At 42.3% G+C, this 22,891-nt stretch overlaps 1 protein-coding gene across 13 annotated transcripts in view; it reads right to left on the bottom strand.

The window, feature by feature from the left end:
- The window catches only part of RHBDD1 (rhomboid domain containing 1), a 133,696-nt gene that overhangs the window by 33,657 nt on the left and 77,148 nt on the right, over positions 1-22,891 (bottom strand). For 5 of the 13 annotated variants that reach the window (XM_045034556.1, XM_045034557.1, XM_045034555.1 and 2 more), the window contains one exon: positions 19,721-19,864. In XM_045034556.1, the coding sequence (XP_044890491.1) occupies positions 19,721-19,864 (144 nt within the window). Of the gene's footprint in view, positions 1-928; positions 10,523-12,132; positions 12,325-13,420; positions 13,530-16,933; positions 17,173-19,720; positions 19,865-22,891 lie in introns of those variants that run through there. The other 8 variants (XR_006583583.1, XR_006583581.1, XR_006583582.1 and 5 more) reach the window with 8 other exon arrangements.

The following is a 22,891-nucleotide window of genomic DNA, read 5'->3' as shown; positions in this document are numbered from 1 at the left end:
GAGCCCGATGTGGGGCTTGAACTCACGGACCACGAGATCATGACCTGAGCCAAAGTCGGACGCTCAACCGACTGAGCCACCCAGGTGTCCCTGACTACAGCTGTTTCTATGTGAGTGTCCTACATGCAAGTTTTACCAGATTTCTTTTTTAAAGCTATTCTCCATGCAGTGGCTCTCAACTAGGGGTGACTGTGCCCCCCCTGGAGACCATCGATCAAGTCTGGGGATATTTTTGGCTGTCACAACTAGGGGGAACGGTGCACTGCAGCCAGCGGGTAGTGGCCGGGGGCTGCTCTTCATTCTATGATGCACAGGACAGTCCCATGCCACCCAACAAGGAATTATCCCACCCAAAATGGCAAGAGTGCTAAAGAAAACGCCAGCTATTTATAACAAAGAGGGCTCAACTGTGGATCAAAGTAACTAACAAACTATCTTCAAATTTTCTGTACCGGAAACATAACAGCGGCCTAAACAAAACCAACTTCGTTTTCAGAAAAGGCATCAAAGTAAGCACACGAAAAGGTGCGAGGTTTAGAAAAGAAAGCCGCTGGATATGCTGGACTTTTCCCCCCATCCTCGCCTGGCTTCCTCATTCCCTTGTTCCTCTCTCTCCTGCATACTGGAGAATTAACTTCCAGTGATAAATTAATCTTGACAAAATTCCTTTACCAGAAGTAAATGTGAAAGTCTGAAGAATTTAGTAAGACGGCCTTTTGCCCGTATATAGAAATGATGAAAGACCAGGCCGCGGTAAATTCCAAGCAGAGTAACATAATGATAGCAAATTTATGAATGGGTCTTCTTTTCACAGTTCTACTGTCAGGACTAATTACTTGTATTAATTAGGACTGTCAACACATGAATATGCTTGTTGAGGCCACTTCCTACGGTAAAATATGAGACTTGTAAATATCAAGACACTTGGAAAGATGCAAAGACTTTTTATTTATTAGCAGCTCTAAATGATGTGGAAGCTCCTCTGTACCATGAGCCTTGGGAATTGACTGTAAATAGATTCCTGGTTAATGAATTTGCTGTTTGTTCTTCCTTGCTTAGGCATTACTCCCGGTGTAGCCTTTGGATCTCACAGCCAATACATCACTGCTTTAGAAGGACTGTAGGAAGGCTACGGAGAGAATTCCTCACATCGCTGGAAAACTAGAAAGGACAACCAGGACAGTTAAAGGCAACGGGAGGGAGCAGAAGCACAGTCTGACCACCACTTTTAACTCTATGTGACCCTGGGTAAGTGGGTGAGTGACTTAGCCTCTCTGTGCCTCGGTTTCCTGACCTGAAAAATGGAGATAGAGACAGAACTTGTACAGAGCCGTGGTGAGCCTCCAAAGAATCAATACACGCAAGGGGCTGAGAGCACCGCCCAGGCGGGGTCTGTCCTGGCTCTAACCGTTTTCATAACCACGGCTACCTGGGATCGGGGTAGAAACAGAATGAACGTTCCAAGGAGATCCTTGGAGTAACATGCAGTTATGAAGTGCTTCGGAGTCAGACAGAGGTCTGGATCATACCTCGACTCTAGTACGTTTAATTTCTGGGCCTCAACTGTGCCAGTCTCCTGAGTTCTTGCAAAAAGTAAATGGAAAAGGAAAATGCTTGTAAGGTACTTGCTTATGCCTGGTGCCTGAAAGGGGCTTGCTAAATGCTAGTGGCTTCAGTGTTCGTTACCAGTATAAGCTTTTTGGAGAAATCTCCGAGATTGAAATGGATGCCAAAAGAAAAGACTTCGGTAAGTGATCTAAGAGAAGTGGGGAGACAAAACCCTCGGAAAAAGAGAGAGGGAAACAAAGTGGCCAGAAGAGGTGGCCCCTTCCGCGCCAAGTGCCCTTCCGTTCTGTCTCAGGTGGCTACACCACAGCGCCATGAGCAGGGCCTAACTCCCTCGCCACAAAATCCCCATAAACCCCTCCCCTGGTGAAGGGGAGGCGGCTGCAATTCCAACAGGGGCCCGACTGATTGCAAAGCCCAGACCTTGTTGAGGTGGCAAGGCAAGGATGCAAAGGGCTTCCTCGCAGACTGAGGGGTCTGCAGATCCTACGCTCTTTCTGCTTTTTCCTTTTTCCCCTTTACACATAAAAAATAGTAATCAAATTCTTGGTAGGCAGAGCATGCTCTGGTTGGTCGGCTAAGCTTTACCCGATGACTACCATAAAATGCCATAAAATAATTTTAAATCGAGGTCAGTTCATCAAGTCACTTCAGTTTTAATCCCGTTAAGTATCAACTTGGCAACAGTCCATAAAAGACGAAATTATTCTGTATTTTATTTGACAAGGTCCTTCGAGAGATGTCTCTCCCTGACAGTGTGAAGATGGCCTGTCTCGTGGGCGCTGCAGGGAATGCTTTGGGAATGACTAGAGAGGGCGTCTGCTAAGGTCCCTCCTGATTCAAAGATCTTCTATCTCTGAATAGAGCAAGATGTCCATACTATGAGTGGTTTCAATCAAAAATCCGTTTCTGTATAAAAAATGCAAGATCAGACAATGTGCTAAGTCAACCCCTAATTTTGTCTTAAAAAATCATGCAGTACCTTAAAAACCAATCTGGCCAAAAGTTTATAACATCAAAATAATATATAAGGAGAAAATCTAGCTGCAGGATGTTCTGGATCCTTTCACAAGGATACTTGTTAAATACAGGGTAACAGAAAATCCACCGCAGTTCCTAGTGATGGAGTAAAAAGCAAGGTGATCCACACTGATCACTGGAACCTGTTAAAACTTATTTCAAGGACATGATCTCCCACCTCTACCCCAGTTGCTAATTGCTTTCAAAGCAAATGTAGGTACCAAAGGATCCTACTGATAGTCCTCTAAGGTAGTGGGGAATCTTTAGAAATGGTCACTATGTGCATTATTGCCCTGTGAAGAACTCGGTTTCTTTTCTGATTGCATATTATGCTTAAAAATGAACTTGCATGATATGGTAGAAACAGTGGGGAGTGTAATGATGTGGATTTCTGGCTCTAGCCAATAACACCCTTTCCTCTGAGGGTGCAGAATGCCTAGGTGGTTAGGACCTGGCCATTCCTAATGCCCTTGCAGAGTGAAAATCCCAGGAATAAGTATGTTAACAAGAACTCTGTGTGATTCTTCTAAGGTGAAACCACAGCCATGGGGCTCGTAGACTAACAGTTCTGCACTGTTTCTGGAAGTGTCAGCTGAGCTCTCTTTAAATGGCACAACCAAGCCGCCAGGTTCTAATCGTCTCTAATTGGTGATCTTGTGAACTGCAACTTCCCTTACCACTAAAAGGGCTGACGATATCATTCCTCTAATAAGAAACATGTTAAAAGGCAAAATAATAAAAAGAAAGCACTACGGGCAATAATCATGAAAATTCATTGCATTATGTTAACATTCCTCTTCAGTAAAAACTTGGGTCTAGAGAACAGAATAAACAAAAGCCAAACATGTTACTTTCCAATTTGTTAACTGCATGATTTCCAATAAGAATTGGTATGTGATGAAAGATGGGCTTAATGGTTCCTTTTTTTTTTTTTTTTTTTTTGTCACGGAGACATGTCAAGAGAGTATCTTCCTTCCTTCTTCCCTCCCTCCCTTCCTCCTTTCCATCCTTCCTTTCCCTCCTTCCCCTCCCTAAACATTCCCAACCAGCAGCCCCCTTTTCGTTTATTAGCATGTGTCACCTAGATAATAGCTATTCTTGCTGATGCCTTGCTAGTTCCCTCCCTCCACACACCTTCCTCTTTCTCCCACCTGACCTAGTTCTCTTAAGGAAGGAAATGTGGTCTTATCTTCATTTTGGAGGAAGAGGGGGCAGCTGTCTTGCTCATGTTTGGCACAATATGGGTTTTCCATATATTCTAAAAGTCATATACAAAGAAATTAGAAATCTAGGTACTATTGAAATGGGTGGGATTATCTGTACCTCCAACTTAAAAGTGCCCACTGCCTTTTGCTAGAGCTCCTTAAGAGAGCAGAGATAAATGGGAACGTCTCACCTTGATCCTCAAGTATCTCTCCATCTAAAGGCTAGGGGAGCTTACAACACAATCCCAGTGCCTGGGCCCATGTAGGCATCTCTGCACACTTCTTCACCCCAACCCCAGTGGCGGCAGATTCTGCCTGGTAATTTAAAAACCTCCCCACGTGATTCTAACAAGCAGGTGGCTGAGTACCAACAAAATCTCTGAAACATCTCCTCTAGTTACTTAAATACTCGTCAACTGTATGTTTGGTCTTTCTTGAATTACAGTCCTTGGATGCACTCACAGTCACCATTCACTTACTGAAACGCACTGGATAACAATGGTTATTCTGTTTTCAGAAACCAAGTGAGGTCACTGCAGTTACCAACATATTCAGTTCTCCTGGATGTCAGTGAGCTGTCTCCTTCTCAAAAGTCGACTCTCCTTTATTCTTAATGCTGCCTTTCTTGTCTTTCCACTGAATTGGAAGATCCCATCTATAGTTAGCTGAGTCTTACCTGTGGGGGGCGGGCATTTTGGAATTTCATATCCCCTGGACTCTCACATGTATCCACTGAAGGCCTTGAAAACACTCAACCATGAAATTTGTCACACAAATTCCCATACAAAGCTTAAAGTTGACCAAGAAGACCTTAATTAACCTCTACTTGGAAAACTTCATTGGAAACTTGATGAATATTTTACAGAACTCTAATTCACTGAAATTTCTCATTTTATTCCGAAGGAATGAGAATAAATACAAAAGTTCACTGAGCTAGTAAATAGAAGTGTTTCATAGAAAACTAGTGCTATTATTATGAATTAAAATATGATGATAATCCTACCAATACCCTATGAAAGGCAAAATAACGTAATGATTAAGTACACAGACTCTGGAACTAAGACTGTATATAGGCTCACATCATGGCTCTACCATTACCAGCTGTGTGACCTCGGTCAGCCTCCCTTTGCTTTAGTCTTCTTTCAAAAAGACAAATAGTAAAACTGACTTCATTGTTGTTGGATTAAAATGAGTGTATACATGCACACACATGGATACATATGCATAGGTCACTTACAACGGTGCTCGTCACGCTGTGACTCACTTAAGTTCCATCTTTTCCCCGGCAGCCTGATCCCCACACGGTGATCTTAAAGGCACCACATCTGAAGGGCACCACATCTGAAGGGCTCAGTTGGCTGAACATCCGACTTCAGCTCAGGTCATGATCTTGTGGTTTGTGAGTTGGAGCCCCACATCAGGCTCGCTGTTGTCAGCCAGTCAGCAAAGAGCCCGCTTCGGATCCTCTGTCCCCCTCTGGCTGCCCCTTGACCCCTGCGCTCTCCCAAAAATAAATAATAAAAGAAAATCCATATTTGATCTTATCGCTCACCTACTCAATGGCTTCCACTGTCCCCAGGGCCACGTACAAAATCCTTAAACACAGTGTAGAGGGCCTTTCACAACCTGATTCCCGCCCATCTTGCCACTTGGGGCCCCACCTGAAAAATATATTGCAGCCCCAGCCAACTTAGTTTCTCCAACAGGCCATCATCTTATCTATTCATCTATTTTCTCTGTGCCCCTCTTGGTTCAAACCCTTCAGTACTCATCACTTTCAGAGGAAAGCCAAAATCCTGAGATGGACCATAGCCTAGAACACACTAATTCAAATTTAGAGTCAATACCCAGGTTGCCCCCAAACTTAGGAATCATACATTCATTCATAGGAGAAAGGAGGCTCACTACCTGGGTGCCCCATCTGCCGATCTTTAAGACAATGAAGGTGATGGCAGATTGTTATGATGTCACTACAGCCACACAGGAGGAAGACCCGTGAATTCCGAGCTTAGAGTAAACGGCATCCTCTCTGTATGCCTGTCTCCTGTTTGCTCTAGGCGCAATTTTTATTTCCATTTTCAGTTGTTATTTCTCTATTTGTGTAACTGCAAAGAGCAGAGGGAGATACGCTTTTTCAGCAAATACAAGTCTGGGGGTTTTTAAGGACAGTGCTCATTTGATCTCATTATCCTGCCAGTTAATTGACAGGAAAGAATGTCCTAATTGCTCATTAACTCTGAAGATGTCCCCCTTGTATGGTGTCAAGGTCTTAGAGACACAGGGTATACAGCATCTGTACAAACTGCTGCTGCTTTGGGGGACAAAGCGTAAGTTTCACACAGCTAAAAAAAAAAAAGAAAAAGCAAAAAAAAAAAAAAAAACCCCAAAAAACCCAACAGATGTTTTTGATTTTGGCTTCAAACAATCTTATCTATAATGGAGTAGAATTTGGTGGTGAGTTATTTTCTCCTTGAGCTAATAAGATGAACCACACTGCTGATTAAATACTGTTTTCTGGGGCCCCACATTTTCACAGCCATTGTTTATGGAAATCATTCTTGGTTAGATGGTAATCTGCCAGAATGGCGATGGATTTTTTTTTAAATTTTTTTTTAAACGTTTATTTTACTTTTGAGACACAGACAGAGCATGAACGGGGGAGGGTCAGAGAGAGAGGGAGACACAGAATCGGAGGCAGGCTCCAGGCTCTGAGCCATCAGCCCAGAGCCCGACGCGGGGCTTGAACTCACGGACCGTGAGATCGTGACCTGGGCTAAGGTCGGATGCTTAACCGACTGCGCCACCCAGGCACCCCAGCAATGGATTTTTGAAAGGTTCTCTGAGAAAGGTACTCCTCAAAGAACTTCCGCTTCTACCCACCCCTGGGTCCCCATATGCGGGACTGTGATGAGTAAAACCGTAACAGAACAAAGCCATCAACACGGGCACTGCTCAGGCCCCTTCTTCAAAGCGCACAAAGAAAGCCAGAATTGCTCTAACCAGCTATGCCCACATACTAAGAAGCCTGGTTTACATGCCTCTGTGATATATAAAACATTAAAATGATAATTGGCAAATAATTAGGGATACCAAGGGCTAGGAAATGTCATAACTTGACAACGGTCATTGTGTCAAGATTATGCTCAAAACGGGACTTACTGGGCCTGAGTTATCTAAGTCAGGGACTTATTTCCCTCTGCACCCGCAAACGTCCCACCGAAAAGCATCCTCTATTCCACAGTAAATTACTTGGGGTTTAAAATGTATCTTTGTCACAGCAGTGTGCGCCAAAAGAAGGGCCCTGCTAACCCCCAGAGACACAGCTTATTTAAAGTTATAATGAAGACAGCAGGTGCTCTATGCAGATGTCACTTCTTCTAGGAGACACTTATTAAACACTTTATCTCCCTTACTGTCGCTGGGCTAGCTACATTTTATGTTCTTTCAGCATCACCGTAGCCAAAAGCAAACTGTTTCCTTTTAGTCTCACTGAGCTGAAAATTAAAAACTACTGGGCTTTGGGTTGTTTAGGGGGATTTGCAAATAATTCTAAATGTAGTGATTCAAGAGTCAACCCATACTGTTTTCTAGTGACACAAAACTGTATTTTGCAATAAAACAACACTCTCCCACGGAAAGCATGCCAGACTTCTTTCCCTGGTGACCCAAACCTCTGCATTCCAACCACCACACATCCTTTTGTTCAGAGGAAGTGGAACAAACAGATAGGAAAGGACCCCACTCGAGAAAATGTACGAAGTTTTCCATTTCGCATACTGTCAGGTAAAATGGAACTGCCTGGGGCCATGGTTCCGAAACTCTGTGCTAAAGCAGCCTCAGAGTAAGACAGAATCCAGTATGTTCTGGAACCTTAAGAAAGAAGTCACTGCAGTAGCCAGGAAGAGCTAGCTACTAATAAGGGGAGCAGTCGGCCTTCTTGCCTAAAGTGTGTGGATCACTTCAGCCTGGAAGGTTCAGAGTAGGGATGGAATGGGAAAGGGGGTAAACAAGAAGGAAAAGGGGAGACTGGATCTGGAGGGATCTGGGCTCTGCTCAGTCTCCTCCATCACTCTGACTGCCCACGAGTAGCCCGCGGAGGCTGGAGGTGAACGAATGAGGTGTGTCTGCCCTTCTCCACAACAAACAACCTGAAGCCTTAGGTGGAATGGGGACGTGGAGAACATCAGAGAAGAGCATGGCTAAGCGTGAACAGTTTTAGCAATGCCCAGATTCATTTTACTAATTTTTTTTCCTTATAAAGGTTCTACATGATTTTGGAGACATTTTTGAAAAGGGAGTTAAGCCAAAATAAGAAAATAAAAGTCACCATAATCTTATTCTTGAGAAATAAGGGTAAGCGGCATTTTGTTAAATATCATCCCAATCTTTTTTACGGTACATTCACTAGGTCCTTTTAATGGCTGAGTATTATTCTATATCATAATTTATTTGACCTGTCCCTTCTCATGGCATGATTAGGCCATTCTGCAATTTTTCCCAAGCAGATGATTACAATGTAATTTTAATCAGCTTAATATTTATAGTAATCTTCCTAACACTGCACAGTTTTGGTCCTGTGTTACAACAAAAATAGATTTATGTAACACAGATGTGGCACAGGAAGATTTCTGGTCCCTAACTGAGATTCATGAAGATATATAAATACATAGTATGCATGACTCTCACATCTGGCTCTCCGTAACTAAATACAACAGAATTATAAATAGTTCTGGACCCTTGGAGAACCACCATGTGATGAAACTAGACCACTGTGAAAGCCATTTGTGAGCCTACAACAAATGGAAACCAACATATGACTTGATTTTTCTTACTAGCAACACAACACAACACAACACAACATGACAAAGTGGAAGGAAGACAGCACAAGTCTAAGAGGGCTTTGAGAGGCAGAGTGGATGACACTGGAAATTCTCACGGGAATAATTCCCACTCCTGAGGAGCAGGAGAAATGTGTGACAGCCTGATGTCAAATTCTGATGTCTTAAGCCACACCTAATGTGAGCACATGCCTTCCTTTTTGTTCTCAATCATTTCTCTTCTAAAAGGAAAGTTACCAGGGGTGCCTGGGTGGCTCAGTCAGTTGAGCTCAGGTAACTTTGGCACTGCTTTGTCCTATTTTTGTCATTGACTTTGAAAATAATCTAAATAAATTAAGCAAAGGATCACAATAATATATCCAAGATTTAATCCCGAGGTCATGATCTCGCAGTTCAGGGGTTCAAGCCTCACATCGGGCTCTGTGCTGACAGCTCAGAGCCTGGAGCCTGCTTTGGATTCTGTGTCTCCCTCTCTCTTTGCCCCTCTCCCGCTCGTGCTCTGTCTCTCTCTCTCTTCCTTAAAAATAAACATTAAAAAAAGTTTTTTTAAAGGAAAGCTACTGAACAAAAATAGAGCCCTATTAAAATGAATGATGCAAATATCCTTAATTAAAATGTCACTGATGTTTCTATATTAAAAACAGTATTTTCACATTCATATGCTATACATTTTGGTAAAAACGAATGACAGCTCAGAAGATTATTTATGATTGTCTACAGTAAGCACTTTTGTGTGTGTGTGTGTGTGTGTGTGTGTGTGTGTGTCCTTTAAGGTACCTGAGGTGCAGGTTTCTTGTGCAAGAGGGAGTTCTTTCCCTACAAAACAAACATTTGTTTTCCAATTTTTAAACCAATCTGGATCTGTTGCTTAAACAAAAACCAAAATCCAACCAAACGACAGGGCTTGGCCAATCATAGATGGGCAGGTGAAGAAGACGGTGAGGGAAATGTCACTGTTATTCTGGAAGTAATACAGTCTTTCTAAAGGGCGTAGCCACACCCCCCCTCCGTTTTCAGGGTTCTGAATTCAGGAACATCACATCAGCCAAACCATCTCCAAGAATACAAACCTAACTCCAGGTCAGTTAGGTCTTGACTATACGGAGAAAACCTCTCTCCTGTCATCAACAATTCAGTAGCAGCCTAGAAATGCTTCTTCTAAACAGGCTCTGTTGGTAAGACATAAAAGTGTCCCAACTAGTGTCCCTTCTTGTCTGGTGTTTACCACTTAGAATGCGACCCTGGGCAAGTCATTTAACTTCTCTATGCCACTGCTTCACAATCTGAAATAACAAAGATAATTGCAAATGCTTATTTCTTAGGGTTCTGTGTGGGTATGTGAACCTTCCTCGTCCCACGGAGAGGCACTTAATTCTTGCTGACTTGGAAAGAATTTCACCACAACATTTGCTGTGGTTTCTTCTGGGTGCCTATGTTATGGGTAGCTGCGAGGGTACACCTCAAATGTTACGTGGTTCTTCTCTGGGTGCTGGGGTTATGGGTTCTCTTTTTGTCTTCTTTTCTCATTTGTATTTTCCGCAGTGAATATATATTGCTTTTAAAACTAGAACAACAAACGTTAACCAAATTCTCAAGACTGTTATAGATGAGCTCAGTTAGCCATCATCACTGTCTTAGGTCCTCAACACAGTCCACCTCAGGACATCTGGAATTCAGGTAGAACTTCCAGAAAAGGAGTTGAGTGCTGACCATTCTGATGGCGAAACAGAAGCAGAACCACGCAGCAATCACGGCACACATCTTACCAGATGTTAGCACACGTACATCAGAGCCGTCTGTCACACTTTATCATCTGTCTCCCTTCCCTCGACAGTCAGGTGGACTCTGCCCCTGGTGACAGAGAAAAGCTGAGAAGTCTGTCTGCAGTCAAGCCTACAAGGAGGATGTGAAAACTCACTCAGAGATTCAGCTTTAGGGCGGACTCATGGGAGCTCTAGAAATGTGGCTCCAATCTAGCACCTTCCAGGGAGGTCTTGACTCCCCGGTTCCTCCCACCTGCCTGCTTCACACCTGCATCCCCAGGGCAGGACACTGTCAACAATAATCAAGGCCAAGTTAACAGACATGTATATAGATGGTGATGGGATATTAAGTCTCTTGGCTTCTCTTAGACTGTTTCCTCATTGGGCAAAATCAGGTGTCAGATATGATGCCTCCTAAGGTCCATGCCAGCATATCACTGTTACATTTGAAAATGGCACTGCTTTGTCCTAATTCTTTGTCATTGACTTTGAAAATAATCTAAATAAATTAAGCAAAGGATCACAATAATATATCCAAGATTTAATCCCCAAGATTTAAACTAAAGTCACATGCTTAATATGCTCAGCAAAGGTGGTTCTTTACGAATGCCAAACTCATCACTGGCGTCAGTTAAACTCAAAGATGAAGAGGAAATATTAAGATACAGTCATGAAAAATGTTAAATGTAGTCACTGTGGTGTGCAATTACAATGCTTAAAGAGGAATCAAAAAGGCTCAAATAAAGAGAAAATAAAATCAAATTCACTGAAAACATCAACTAATGAGTCTATGAAACAAAGTCTGGGTCTTCAGCTAAAAAAAAAACAGACGGTTTTGTATTATATTTTAGTATAAATAAGTGGGATTAGAAATTTCCTCATACTCTCCATGCTTTGATTAATAAGAATTTAAGATCCACTATAATTTTAAATCACTATTTGATATCTCTTTTCCAAATTAATACACTTTATAGAAATAATGTCTATATTAATAGTTTTCTATAATTATCTGATTTTATGGGACACTGACTATACACATAACTTCTGAGATTAAAAACTATATACATAGCTTGAGTATACAAATCATTGTATCAGTAAATTTGGTGGTCTACAGAATTCTTACATAACTTAGGGAATGATGGTTTTGCTGAAGAGGAGAATTTCACAGATGGGTAAGTAAAATGACCAACTCAAAAGTTACTACATGGCTTTCGTGGATCTAATACACACAAGAGGCTCAAATACAGACTTGCTGAGTAACAGCATGAATAATGACCCTGAGGAACATGATGAGGGTACTGGGTAATATTCCTGACACCGTTAAGATGTGGTGGCCCAGAAGTGGTCTCCAAGTGTGGGAGAGGATGGAGGGGACATGGGTGGGTGGAACTGATTCATTACAATTCTGTTTATACTTTTATTGTTAAATCTCCTCATTAGCATCTGAATAATGCCTTTTAATAAACGGTGATCGTGGGGGGTAGCGGCAGAGGAAAAATTATAAATACACATGTAACTATTACTGTCAAGATCCCAAATATGTTTAAATTTCATGTATCTTTATTTCTATTTTATTATTTCAGTCACCGCGGGCTATGGTTAATATTTTAAAATCTGGGACTTCAAGAGAAGCCGGCTCCTTTCCCACCAGGGACGAAACAGAACTCGGGCCCACTCATTTTATGATTTTTCTTCCTGGCTGGGATATCCACGTGTTGTTTCACAGATTTTAAAACTCACTTGCTTATGTTTCTTTACGGGCACAATTTGACATCTAGGCACAGTCTCGAATGTCAAACTTCACTCGCTGAAGTGAGTATCTCCCAACACAGAGCTGCAAGCAAGAACCATGATCCAAAGGGAGCGTTCTGCAACGAGACTGCTTTTAGACAATCTGGCAGATGGTACTTGTTCATTACACAGAAACTTGTCCTAGGAGAAAACACGCCAATTTACTTAAAAAAAAAAAAAAAAAAAAAAAGAAGTTACGTGGTCACACAGAATTAGCTGTACATCTCTGTCCTGGCCCGTAACGCCTCTGCCAAGCCAAGGAGGCCAGCCGTGAACATTTGCATATGTTAAAAACTGCCAACCGCATTATGCCTGCACTGGGCCAAGGAAGGATCATATAACCATGCAACTGAATGAGCCACCACCATCTAAGCCACGTATGTATCGATTCAGGTCTGCCACGGATGGCTGTGTGAGTTTGTCATCCCTAAACCCTGACACCCATGGGTCAAACACCAACATTCCTGACAGTTTCCCAGAAACTCCAGCTATACTCCTCCTACTCAGTCCATTACCACAGAATAATGGAAGAGGAAGAGGGGACCCAACTCACCTCTTTATTGTAAAAAAAAAAAAAACAGAGGTCTGAGGAGATTCAGTCATTCACACCTCAAGTAAAGCTAGTTAATTACTATGCCAGGACTGAAATGCAGGCCACTGGTGTTTTCCCATCATTTTCGCTTTGTACCACACCAGGAGAGATAAAAAGAATGAACATAATGCATCTGTTTTCTGCAAACATGTCCACACAATAAAGAAACAGGCTCTTATATATCTTGGTGTAGCTTCAGCAAGAAAGAAAAATTGTACAAGTCTTTTTTTTTTTTTTTTTTTTTTTACCTAAAATGTGTCTCAACGGTCCCTATGAACACATGATGCTTACAAACAAGATTCAAAGATATTGTCAAATAATCTGTTAACCACAAAAGCACTAGATATTGATTTGGAACCCCAACATTTTTTTCTCCAAAATGGCTCCCCTGGCAATTTCACATCGAGAAACTCAGAGACAAAGCAGCAACCAGTTTCATTCTGAAGCCAAGACCTTTGTAGTATATCCCACCATGGTTTCACATATGGCCAACCAGCAACCCCAACTGTATGGTGTGTGTGTGTGTGTGTGTCGGGGGGGGGGGGGTGGTGACAGATCTGCCTGATTTTCATGAGAGCCAGAGTGTGATTGGGGCCATTTGCCTTTCAGAAAGAGTCTAAGAAAAGAAGCACAAGTTACTCTACATGTCAGCAAGGATTTCCAGCTTTAACCAGTACACATGCTCCAGGCTGGCAGATAGAAGTTGAAAAGGACACAGCTTTGCACCCAGCCGCCAGCTGAACTTGGTGGCAGGCTATAAAAAAAAAAAAAAAAAAGGCACAAATTATACATAGAAGGATGTGGGGGAGGGGGGAGAAGAAAATGCAATGAGCTAATGTTCCCACTTGGCATCTGCCTTTTGACTCAAAGAAAGAGATGGCTCTTTTCCAAAATTTTTCTATTATTGTGCTATCAGCTGCCTCTTGGACGTGCTTATAAAAGCTGAGACTGCCAACAAAACAAGACAAGATTTCTGTTGATAGTAGTAAATGTGCAAGCTCCTTGAAATAATAGGGATTTCGCTATTTCTCCTGCAAAGGCTACTTTGGGATTATTATTCCCGGCACGAGCTTCGGGACATGTACAGCCAGGTCCTGTTGAGGACTATGCGAACAGCAAATTCTGAAGTTAAAGAGGTGCTACCTTGATTCTTTAATTTCCTCCTCCAATATAATTTAACTAAAGAACAGTCTGAAACTGATTGGCGCTGGATGTTTCTTGCTGGACTGGCATTCAACCAAATGAATTTCTATGTTGTCCCTTTCAAATCTCAGTATTGCTCTATTACACCAACTTCTTTGAAAACTGGAAATCAAAGAGAAAAAATTAAGCATCCAGCTTTTTTGAAAAGGACTATAGATTCTACCTACTTCGTGAGGGAAAGATCTTATTCAAACGCACAAACACAAAAAGGTAACAAACAAATGCACTAAGAGTGATAGATTCAAACTCCAGTGAAGAACCAGGAATGCTTCCAGCTTCCCTTTGGGGTGTAGAAAGCTAGGGAAAGCATCACTCCTCTCCTTGCCATAAACATAAATGCTGGCCAATCTGCAAGTTAGTAACTTTTTCTTGAACCCATCAGAGAGCTGTGGCAGTAAGGCAGCTAAACAGAGTCTGAAAAGGTACCTGAGCACTTGCTCACCTAGGACGGACTCTGATGGACACTCAGAAGAACTCGGCCAAAACCATGAACGGATGCTAAAGGCTTAGTGTGAGCTAGCCAGAGAACACAGACCATGTTCACAGAACGTATAACGCAAAGTGTACTGGGGGCTACGATATACAAGAGTTTGCGCCCACTTCTAGGCTCTTCTCGGAACCTCTTGTGGGCCTCCCCCAAGGGACAGGTGAGTCCACAGACGGCATCCTTTGTCATTCCTGGTTCAGTCCTGGGAGAAAGAAGAGCAGTCAGGGCAGGAAAAGTTTGTAAAACAAAAGGCTGCTCACATCCTTCTTCTCTATCCCCATGGAACAAAAGCCGTCATTGCCTGGGAGAAAGGCAAAAACCGTGGTTTCCCTAAGGGAAATGGTAAAAACCTACTGCAGCTTAGGATAGGGGGATGGGAAATGAAAAGGGACCTCTAGACCTGGGGGTGGGACAGGAACACAGGGAAGGCCACAACTCTAGTCACAGGGACACAGCCACTGCCTAAGATCAAGGCCTAGTCACAGCGTACCCCGCTTGCCCGCCACCCGAGACTATCAAACACAGTAAGCAGCAGCAGCAGCGTGTGCCTGGGAGAGGGGCATGAGAGCACATGGGGGGCCTGCCCGAGCCGCAGCGCAGAGGAAAGGCTGAAACTGAAGGTCAAGCAGACATGGAGAAAACCTCGTCAGCAAATCAGCCCCCACCCTCAGAAACAAGGTAACCCCGGAGGAATCTGAAGTGCTCGGTGTACAGGAGGTAACCGCAGCAACCCTAGGCATTCGGTAATACTGAATTATATAGTATATATGTACTAATATAAATGTTTTAATATAATATGTTGATACAGTAACTCATATAATTCGAAATGCAGTACGCAACAGAACAAGTAGAGAATAAGAATGGATTGGAACACCCAGGGGTGCTGGACTAAGTCAATCTAATTAACATTTATAGAATATTCCACCCAACCAGAGAAGAATACACGTCAGTTTCAAGGGCACATGGCATTTTCACCAGGATGGACCATAAAATGTCACAACCAGGTGAGCCTCATCCTGGGAACGTAAACCTTCTTCAGCTTTGAAAATCAAAATAATGTAAGAAGAAAAAACAGATTAATAATCTCAACAGATAGAATTTTCTAAATTACTACTTACAATAGCCTACCTTCCCCTCCAAAAAAAATACTTAGGTATAAATCTAATATGTGGAGGATCTGGATGTTCAAAAAATCTAGCGATATGAAAATATGATTACAACAAAACACTAAGTGAAAACAAGGTACAAAATAGTATGTACTTTACAGTCAGAATTTTATAAAATGAACTCAAACCAAATATTTTTTGCATAGGGAAAAAAAAAGGCTAAAGAAGGCCTTTAAGGCCTTTAAAACAGTGTCTCTTTGGGGGCGCCTGGGTGGCTCAGTCGGTTGGGCGTCCGGACTTTGGTTCAGGTCACGATCTCACGGTTCATGAGTTAGGGCCCCGCATCAGGCTCTGTGCTGACAGCTCAGAGCCTGGAGCCTGCTTCTGTATTCTGTGTCTCCCTCTCTCTCTGTCCCTCTCCCCCACTCACATTCTGTCTCTCTCTCAAAAATAAATAAACATTAAAAAATTTTTAAAGCAATGTCTCTTTGGTTTTTTGTCCTTTTTTTATGGTTACTTATTATTATTATTTATTTTGAAAGAGATAGAGAGAGAGAGAGAGGAAGAGACAGCAATTGCACAAGCAGGGGAGGGGCAGAGAGAGAATCCTGGGCAGGCTCTGAACCGTGAGCATGGAGCCCGATGCAGGCCTCGATCTCACAAACCTTGAGACTGTGACCTGAGAGAAAGAAATGAAGAGTTGGACACTCAACTGACTGAGCCACCCAGGTGTCCCATGGTGTCTCATAATCACAAAGTGTTTTAAAGAAAATCAACCTGAAATTAATGTAAACAATTTGTAAAGCTAATCCCTTTGCTGCCACCTGGGTCTGTAAAATGTACTTCATGGAGTCTCGTTAGGTTAGTTTCCTTAGAACTAGTTCCATATGCTCTTGAAATCATTCACTGAAAATAAAGTTCTGTGGTCAAAGGAGTTTAGAAAACACTCATGTAATAAACTGGCTTCCCAACTGCAGAATTAATTAGAATCATGCTGTTCTGGATCCTTAAGGGAATATAGTTTGCTATATTTTTACAGCCTTGCAGTGTTTCCCAAATCTATCTGAATGCGGTACTTGCGGAGGGGAGAGCGAGACGTATGGGACAGGGTTGTTTCGGCTGACCTTCCAAAGTAGGGTGCAGACATCACAATATTTTGCTTCTAAATACTTCAGTGTGTATCTCCCAAGAATAAGGGACTTTCTGCTACTTACCCATGATACCATTGTCACATCCAAGAAAGTCAGATTACTTCCCTAACATCTAATCTCTAGTCCAAATACAGAATTCCCATTTTCCCAAAAACTGTTTTTACAGTCAGTTTTTTAAGGTTCTCATGTTATGTTTATTTCCTCTTAATACAAAACAACATCCTGTTTTTTTCTTTCTTTTTTTTTTTTTTGACATGGCTTTTTATTTTTTTCCCTCAGGAGACCAGTCTCATTGAATTGCAGAAATCCCATGTTTCATTTAATTGTTTCTCCATGGTGTTATTCAGCCTGTTCCTCTATTTCCTGTATATTGACACTTATGTTGAGAGGCTCAGAGTCAAGTTAAATACTTTTAGGAAGAATATGATGCTGGGTGTCTCATACTCCATCCTAAGAGGAGATACACAACAGGCCATCGCATTAATAACACCGCTAAGCTTGATCAGTGTATTGAGGTGGTGACACCAAATCTCTCTGTTGCAAAGGTACATTTGCCCCCGTTGTTATCAGCATTGTGATAACTTCCTCATTGTCCTCTCAACAACCTTTTAGGTGACGGTTTTTGTAGTCATTGATGGTCTCTGCAGGACTACCCATTATTTCATTGGGTTTCTTACTAGTTTTCATTTACCTTTTTAAAATTTCTTACAGGCAAACTTACTTTGTGATGTACATGTATGTGAGTTCTGACAAATACAGAGTTGTGTATCTACCACAATAATCCAGACACAGAATAGTTACATCACTTCAAAAAATGCCCTTGCGCTGTCCCTCGGGGTATCCTAAATGAAGTTGAGTACGAAGCCCAGGCTCAACAGCTTTGCTCCAACTGTACTTGTCCCATAACATTTCCTGCCATGCCTAGTAGTGATTAAACCCCTGTGTGCATAGGAATAAAATCATGAAAACTTGTTTTAATAGAGGCTCTGGGGCCCTACCCCCAGAAGTTAGGACTCCAAGGCTGAGGCATGCTGTTAGCAATTGTGATACTAGTAATCCCTGGAGTAGACACGATGTAATGATATGAGAACGGCCCTAACTCTCTACCTTTCCTTCTATCCATCCTCTTTGCAACGTGACTTTGCAGCTCCTGCCATGAGGAGGTGGCTTCTATTTCTGCATCCCAGGAGTCTGGGCGGAGACTTGTTTCAGCAACAAATACAATGGAATTGACAATGCACCAGCATAAGCCTCATTTTCACTCTCTCAGAGCCCTTGGGCTGAGGCCTGGTGGATGAGCCTGGGCCAGCCGGCTGGATGAGGAGGGGTGCACGGCCTCATCTCCACCATCACCTCACACGATGGTCACTCAGGTGAGTGAATGGGCTCATCCGGGGGCAACCAGCTCCAGGTGACCCACCGCAGACACCTTAGCACAGAGGCCAAGCCAAGATCGCTTAAGCTTGGCCAGCTGACCTATATGCTCTAGAGTAAGAAAAAATATTTATTGTTTTTAGTTGTGTGTGTGTCTGTGTGCATCCGTGAGTGTGTGTTTGGTGATCTGTTACATGGTAATAGGTGACTTATACACCATAATTCTGATACGCTTCACCCAAGAAATACGGACTTATCTCTTCTCCATTTCTCTCACCACCTTCCTCATTTAGGCTTTCATTTCTTGCTCGGACCACTGCTGTCATTCAACCTCCATGCTCACTGCTGCCGCTGACTGTATTCTTTACAGTCAGAAGGCAAGTTGTCATAACTGATGCATTCTTATCATCTAGCATAATGCCTGCTCTCCCAACAGGTGCTCAGTCCTTCTTTGTGGTGCCGACAGATTCGTAAAGCACGGCTCTGATCACGTCCCTGGGCACACAGGACTCTACCGGCATTCACACCACATTCCAGGTCCATTCTCCACTTGGCCTATTTAATTCTAGGACCTCTGGGATCAGGCCACAGCCTTGCTTCCCACTCTTCTTCCCAGTCTTCTCTTAATGCTCCCTTCGAAAGTGAGGGCTGATGGACCACGCCCTTGCTGCCCGGTCTACAGGACACTGACTCCTGCCTGGAAGGCCTGCCTCCATCTCTGCAAACTCCACACGTCCTGGAAGGTCCAAGTCTTCTGGGAGCGTCTGGTAGCCGTGGTTAAGGAGGAGTTCCCCCCCTTCCCCCTGCCTCTACCAGTTGGCCTGAGCCTCTCGGAGCTGAGCACTCCCACCTGAGCACCTGACACGATGGTTACCTGTTCCTTGTGGCATCTAGCAGGCATCTCCTCTACCTGAGACTGCGAGCTTGTTGAGGGAGAGTCCATCTTTTACCTCTCTGTATTCCCTGTGGTACCTAACACGGTCCATGAAACACAGCAAGACCTTAATAAATGCGTATTGAATGAATGAATGGATGGTTTTTCGTCACTAGTAAAACAACAGTAACAGTAATAAGCCAAACTCACAACAAAGATGGCAAAAATAAATACAGTGCTTTTCATATATTGGTCTGTAAAAGAATCTTCTGGAAAGTCTGCTCAAAATACACATTCCTAGGCTTTGTCCCTAGAGAGACTGGTTCAGTAGGTCAGGAGTGGAACCCTAAGTGTGTGATTTGGGGGAAGGTTTGTGGGCAATATTTTGATATACAGTGGTATATACCTGCTTTATAGGTATGAATTCCAAGGCAAACTCCTTCCTTCATGCACCTATGAAATTTTTTTTTTAAGTTTCCTGACTTTAATGCCAAAGCATTGTGTGCAGTGAACCTATAAAAAGAACAGCTTTAACAATACATACATAGTCTGGCACCTCATTAGCTTAGGTTGCTGGGAATATGGCATCACACCGCATTCTTTGTAATGACAATCTACACATATTTTTTTTTATCTACATATCCTTTTTATAACCTATTTAAAGTTTAATATGTGACAAATAGTCCTTTTTCAGACCATCTCACCATGTGATGCATGCTTTAAAAAAAGAGAAGGGCGCCAAATTCCTACCTCGGTCCCAGAGGCTGGCTCTTAATGCTCTCTCCAGTTGTTCCTCTTCACTCAGTCCTGCTGTGTATGCGTCATAGTCCCTGGGTACTTCTTCAGAGTAACCTGGCATGCCGTGGGGGTAATAATCCTGATATCTGGAGTAGCCTACAGTCACAAGGAAAAGGTTACAGAACATTGCCATGTACTGTTCTTTTCACTCTCTCTATTTCATTAAGCAAAGACAGTAAAATGACCTATGTCATCAATTTGAGTACAGTGATACTTGCCAAAATAAAACCAGACGACAAATGGAGAATGCCCCCGTGGGGGTGGGCTGTCCTAGGTCTTATCACTGTTGTACCCACGGTGCCCAGCGTGAAACTGGAGTGGATTCTTACAGTTCAGAGCTACACAATCCTTGGGGAATGTTCTGTGAAGTGCTCACGAAAGTCAAGGGAATGGCTGAAATGATAGCTGATAGAGCCTTTCTGTCTGTGGCTCCATACAATGAGAGGCAGACTACCATTTAAGGCAGAAACCACAGGATTTCTGTGCTGGGTATGATACTTTGGACACTAATAACTACAGTGAGATACACAAGGCAGTGTCTCTGTAATTATAATTGTATGTCAAAGAACATGGCTTCTATCAATGGTCCTTTCAAGAAATTGGTTGCTGGGTAAAACGAGAGAAGAAACAACCTGCTCATTAAATGATGCTTTAAGTATCAGACTTACAAAGCCCATTACTAAAGGTCAATTACAGAGCAAAGTTCACTTCTGCAAGGGGTTTCCATCAATCTTAAGTTAATTTGAGTTTATTCCTCACATTTCCTTTAACTGCCCACTTTTATGTAATTTGTTTGGAAGAGAATTTTTTCCCTCTAAAGATTACCAATCTAATTCTGGTGTAATAAGAGAGAAGTTAATAATAGTCTGTTTATCCCTTCTTTCCTTCTATTATCATAACCTTTGGAGGGGAGTTTTTAAATGTTTAATTAATGTGCTTTTGGTTGTTGATGAAAATTCCTACCCTGTATCCTTAAGTCCTGTGTCATATGTCTCCGTATCATCCAACATAGTACATGCCTGAGTTTAAACTTCTTATTGTTTTAGTAAGACTACGGGGAGAAAAAACCTGACAATCAAGCTAAAAAAGAGGAACGTTGTGGGGCAGAATCTGGTTAATTAAGATTTCATATTCAGAATATTTGATAATTGGTCCTGAGGCTATTTGAAAATTTACTTTTGTGTTGGTTATAAATAAAATGCAAGATTAAAAGGGAAACAGTTTAAGTATCTCCCATGGGAATTTTCAGGCACTCAAAAAGTCTTTATTTTCATAGAAACAGTGAAATGATAATAAAACACACTGATCTAGTTTCAGCTGATAATCTAATGTAATGATACACATTTATACAAATATTTGTCATGCAAAGTATATGTGTCTATTCATTATGTTTTCATAGCAGCTTTAAGGGGATATAATTGGCATACGATATAATTCACCAATTTAAAGTATACACCTCAATGGCTTTTAGTGTATTCATGGAATTGTGCCATCACCACAACCAATATTAGAACATTTTCATCACCCTAAAAAAGAAACCTGCACCCGTTAGCTATCGTCCCCTGTCCCTCCCAGCCCTAAGTAACCACTAATCTACTTTCTGTCTGTATAGCTATGACTATTCTGGACAACTATATAAATGGAATCATGTAATATGTGGTGATCTGTGTCTGGCTTATTTCATTTAGCATAATGCTTTGAAGGTGCATCCACGTTGTAGCATGAATCCGTACTTCATTCCTTTTTGTGGCCAAATAATATTCCATGCGTGATTATATCACATTCATCAATTGATAGATATTTGGTTTATTTCCACCTTTTGACTCTTGTGAATAACATTCATGGGCAAGTCTTTAAATGGACACATGTTGTCATCTCTTTTTTTTTTTTTTTAACATTTGGTTGTGAGAGACAGAGAGAGAGAGCATGAGCAGGGGAGGGGCAGAGAATGAGAAGGAGACACAGAATCTGAATCAGGCTGCAGGCTCTGAGCAAGCCATCAGCACAGAGCCCGATGTGGGGCTCAAACCCACAAGCTGTGAGATCACAAGCTTGTGAGATCACAAGCTGAGCTGAAGTCAGATGTTCGACCGACTGAGCCACCCAGGCGCCCCGACATGTTATTTCTCTTGGGTATATACCCAAGAGTGAGATTCCTGGGTCATACGGAACTTCTATGTTTAACCATGTGGAAATGCCAGAATGTTCTCCAAAGAAGCTGTGCCATCTTAAATTTACACAAAGCAATGTTTATGGGCTCAGATTTTTCCAGTCTTCACCAATGCTTCTATCTATCTTTGTAATCATAGCCATCCTACTAGGTGTAAGTGGTATCTCATTATAGTTCTGATGGTTAATTACACTGAACATCTTTTCATGTGTTTATTGGTCATTTGTATATCTTCTTTGGAAAGCAGTCTATTCAGAGTCCTTGTCTACTCTTACTGATTATTACAATACTCTTCTACCTTGGTACTGTTTTACTACATGTCCTGAAAAGTCACACACAAAATGAATGATTTAAGTAAACATTAAATAAAAATGTTCAGGATTTTGGGAATTAATTCTGACAAGCTTTGCTTCTAAAGTAGTAAAAAATTAGTGGAAATTTACTAAATACCTCCAATGGCCCAACTTCCACATTGTCTCTCATGTTTCCCATGTCAGAATACTAACATTATGGTATTTAAATTTTTTTTTTTAAGGTTTTATTTATTTTTGAGACAGGGAGAGACAGAGCATGAATGGGGGAGGGTCAGAGAGAGGGAGACACAGAATCCGAAACAGGCTCCAGGCTCTGAGCCATCAGCACAGAGCCCGACGCGGGGCTCGAACTCACGGACTGCGAGATCGTGACCTGAGCCGAAGTCGGACGCTTAACCGACTGAGCCACCCAGGCGCCCCTAACATTATGGTATTTAAAACAGAAAAGGATGCGAGCAAAGTGCCCGAATCCTCACAATAGTGTAGGACTGAAGTGGGAGCTGGATTCAAATTTAAATGTGGACACCTTCCTCAAACTGGTCTCTACTCAACTTTCCTATGAAGAAAACTGAGCTCCCACTGCTACGTTGGGGAACACCCACTAGCAGGTTTTATATCCTGAGAGTAAAGACTGCAGCA

The sequence above is a fragment of the Felis catus genome, chromosome C1 (genome assembly GCF_018350175.1).
Source record: "Felis catus isolate Fca126 chromosome C1, F.catus_Fca126_mat1.0, whole genome shotgun sequence".
NCBI classification, from domain to species: Eukaryota; Metazoa; Chordata; class Mammalia; order Carnivora; family Felidae; genus Felis; species Felis catus.
The sequence above is the reverse complement of the archived record's forward strand: the minus strand, read 5'-3'. Positions and strand labels throughout refer to the sequence as shown.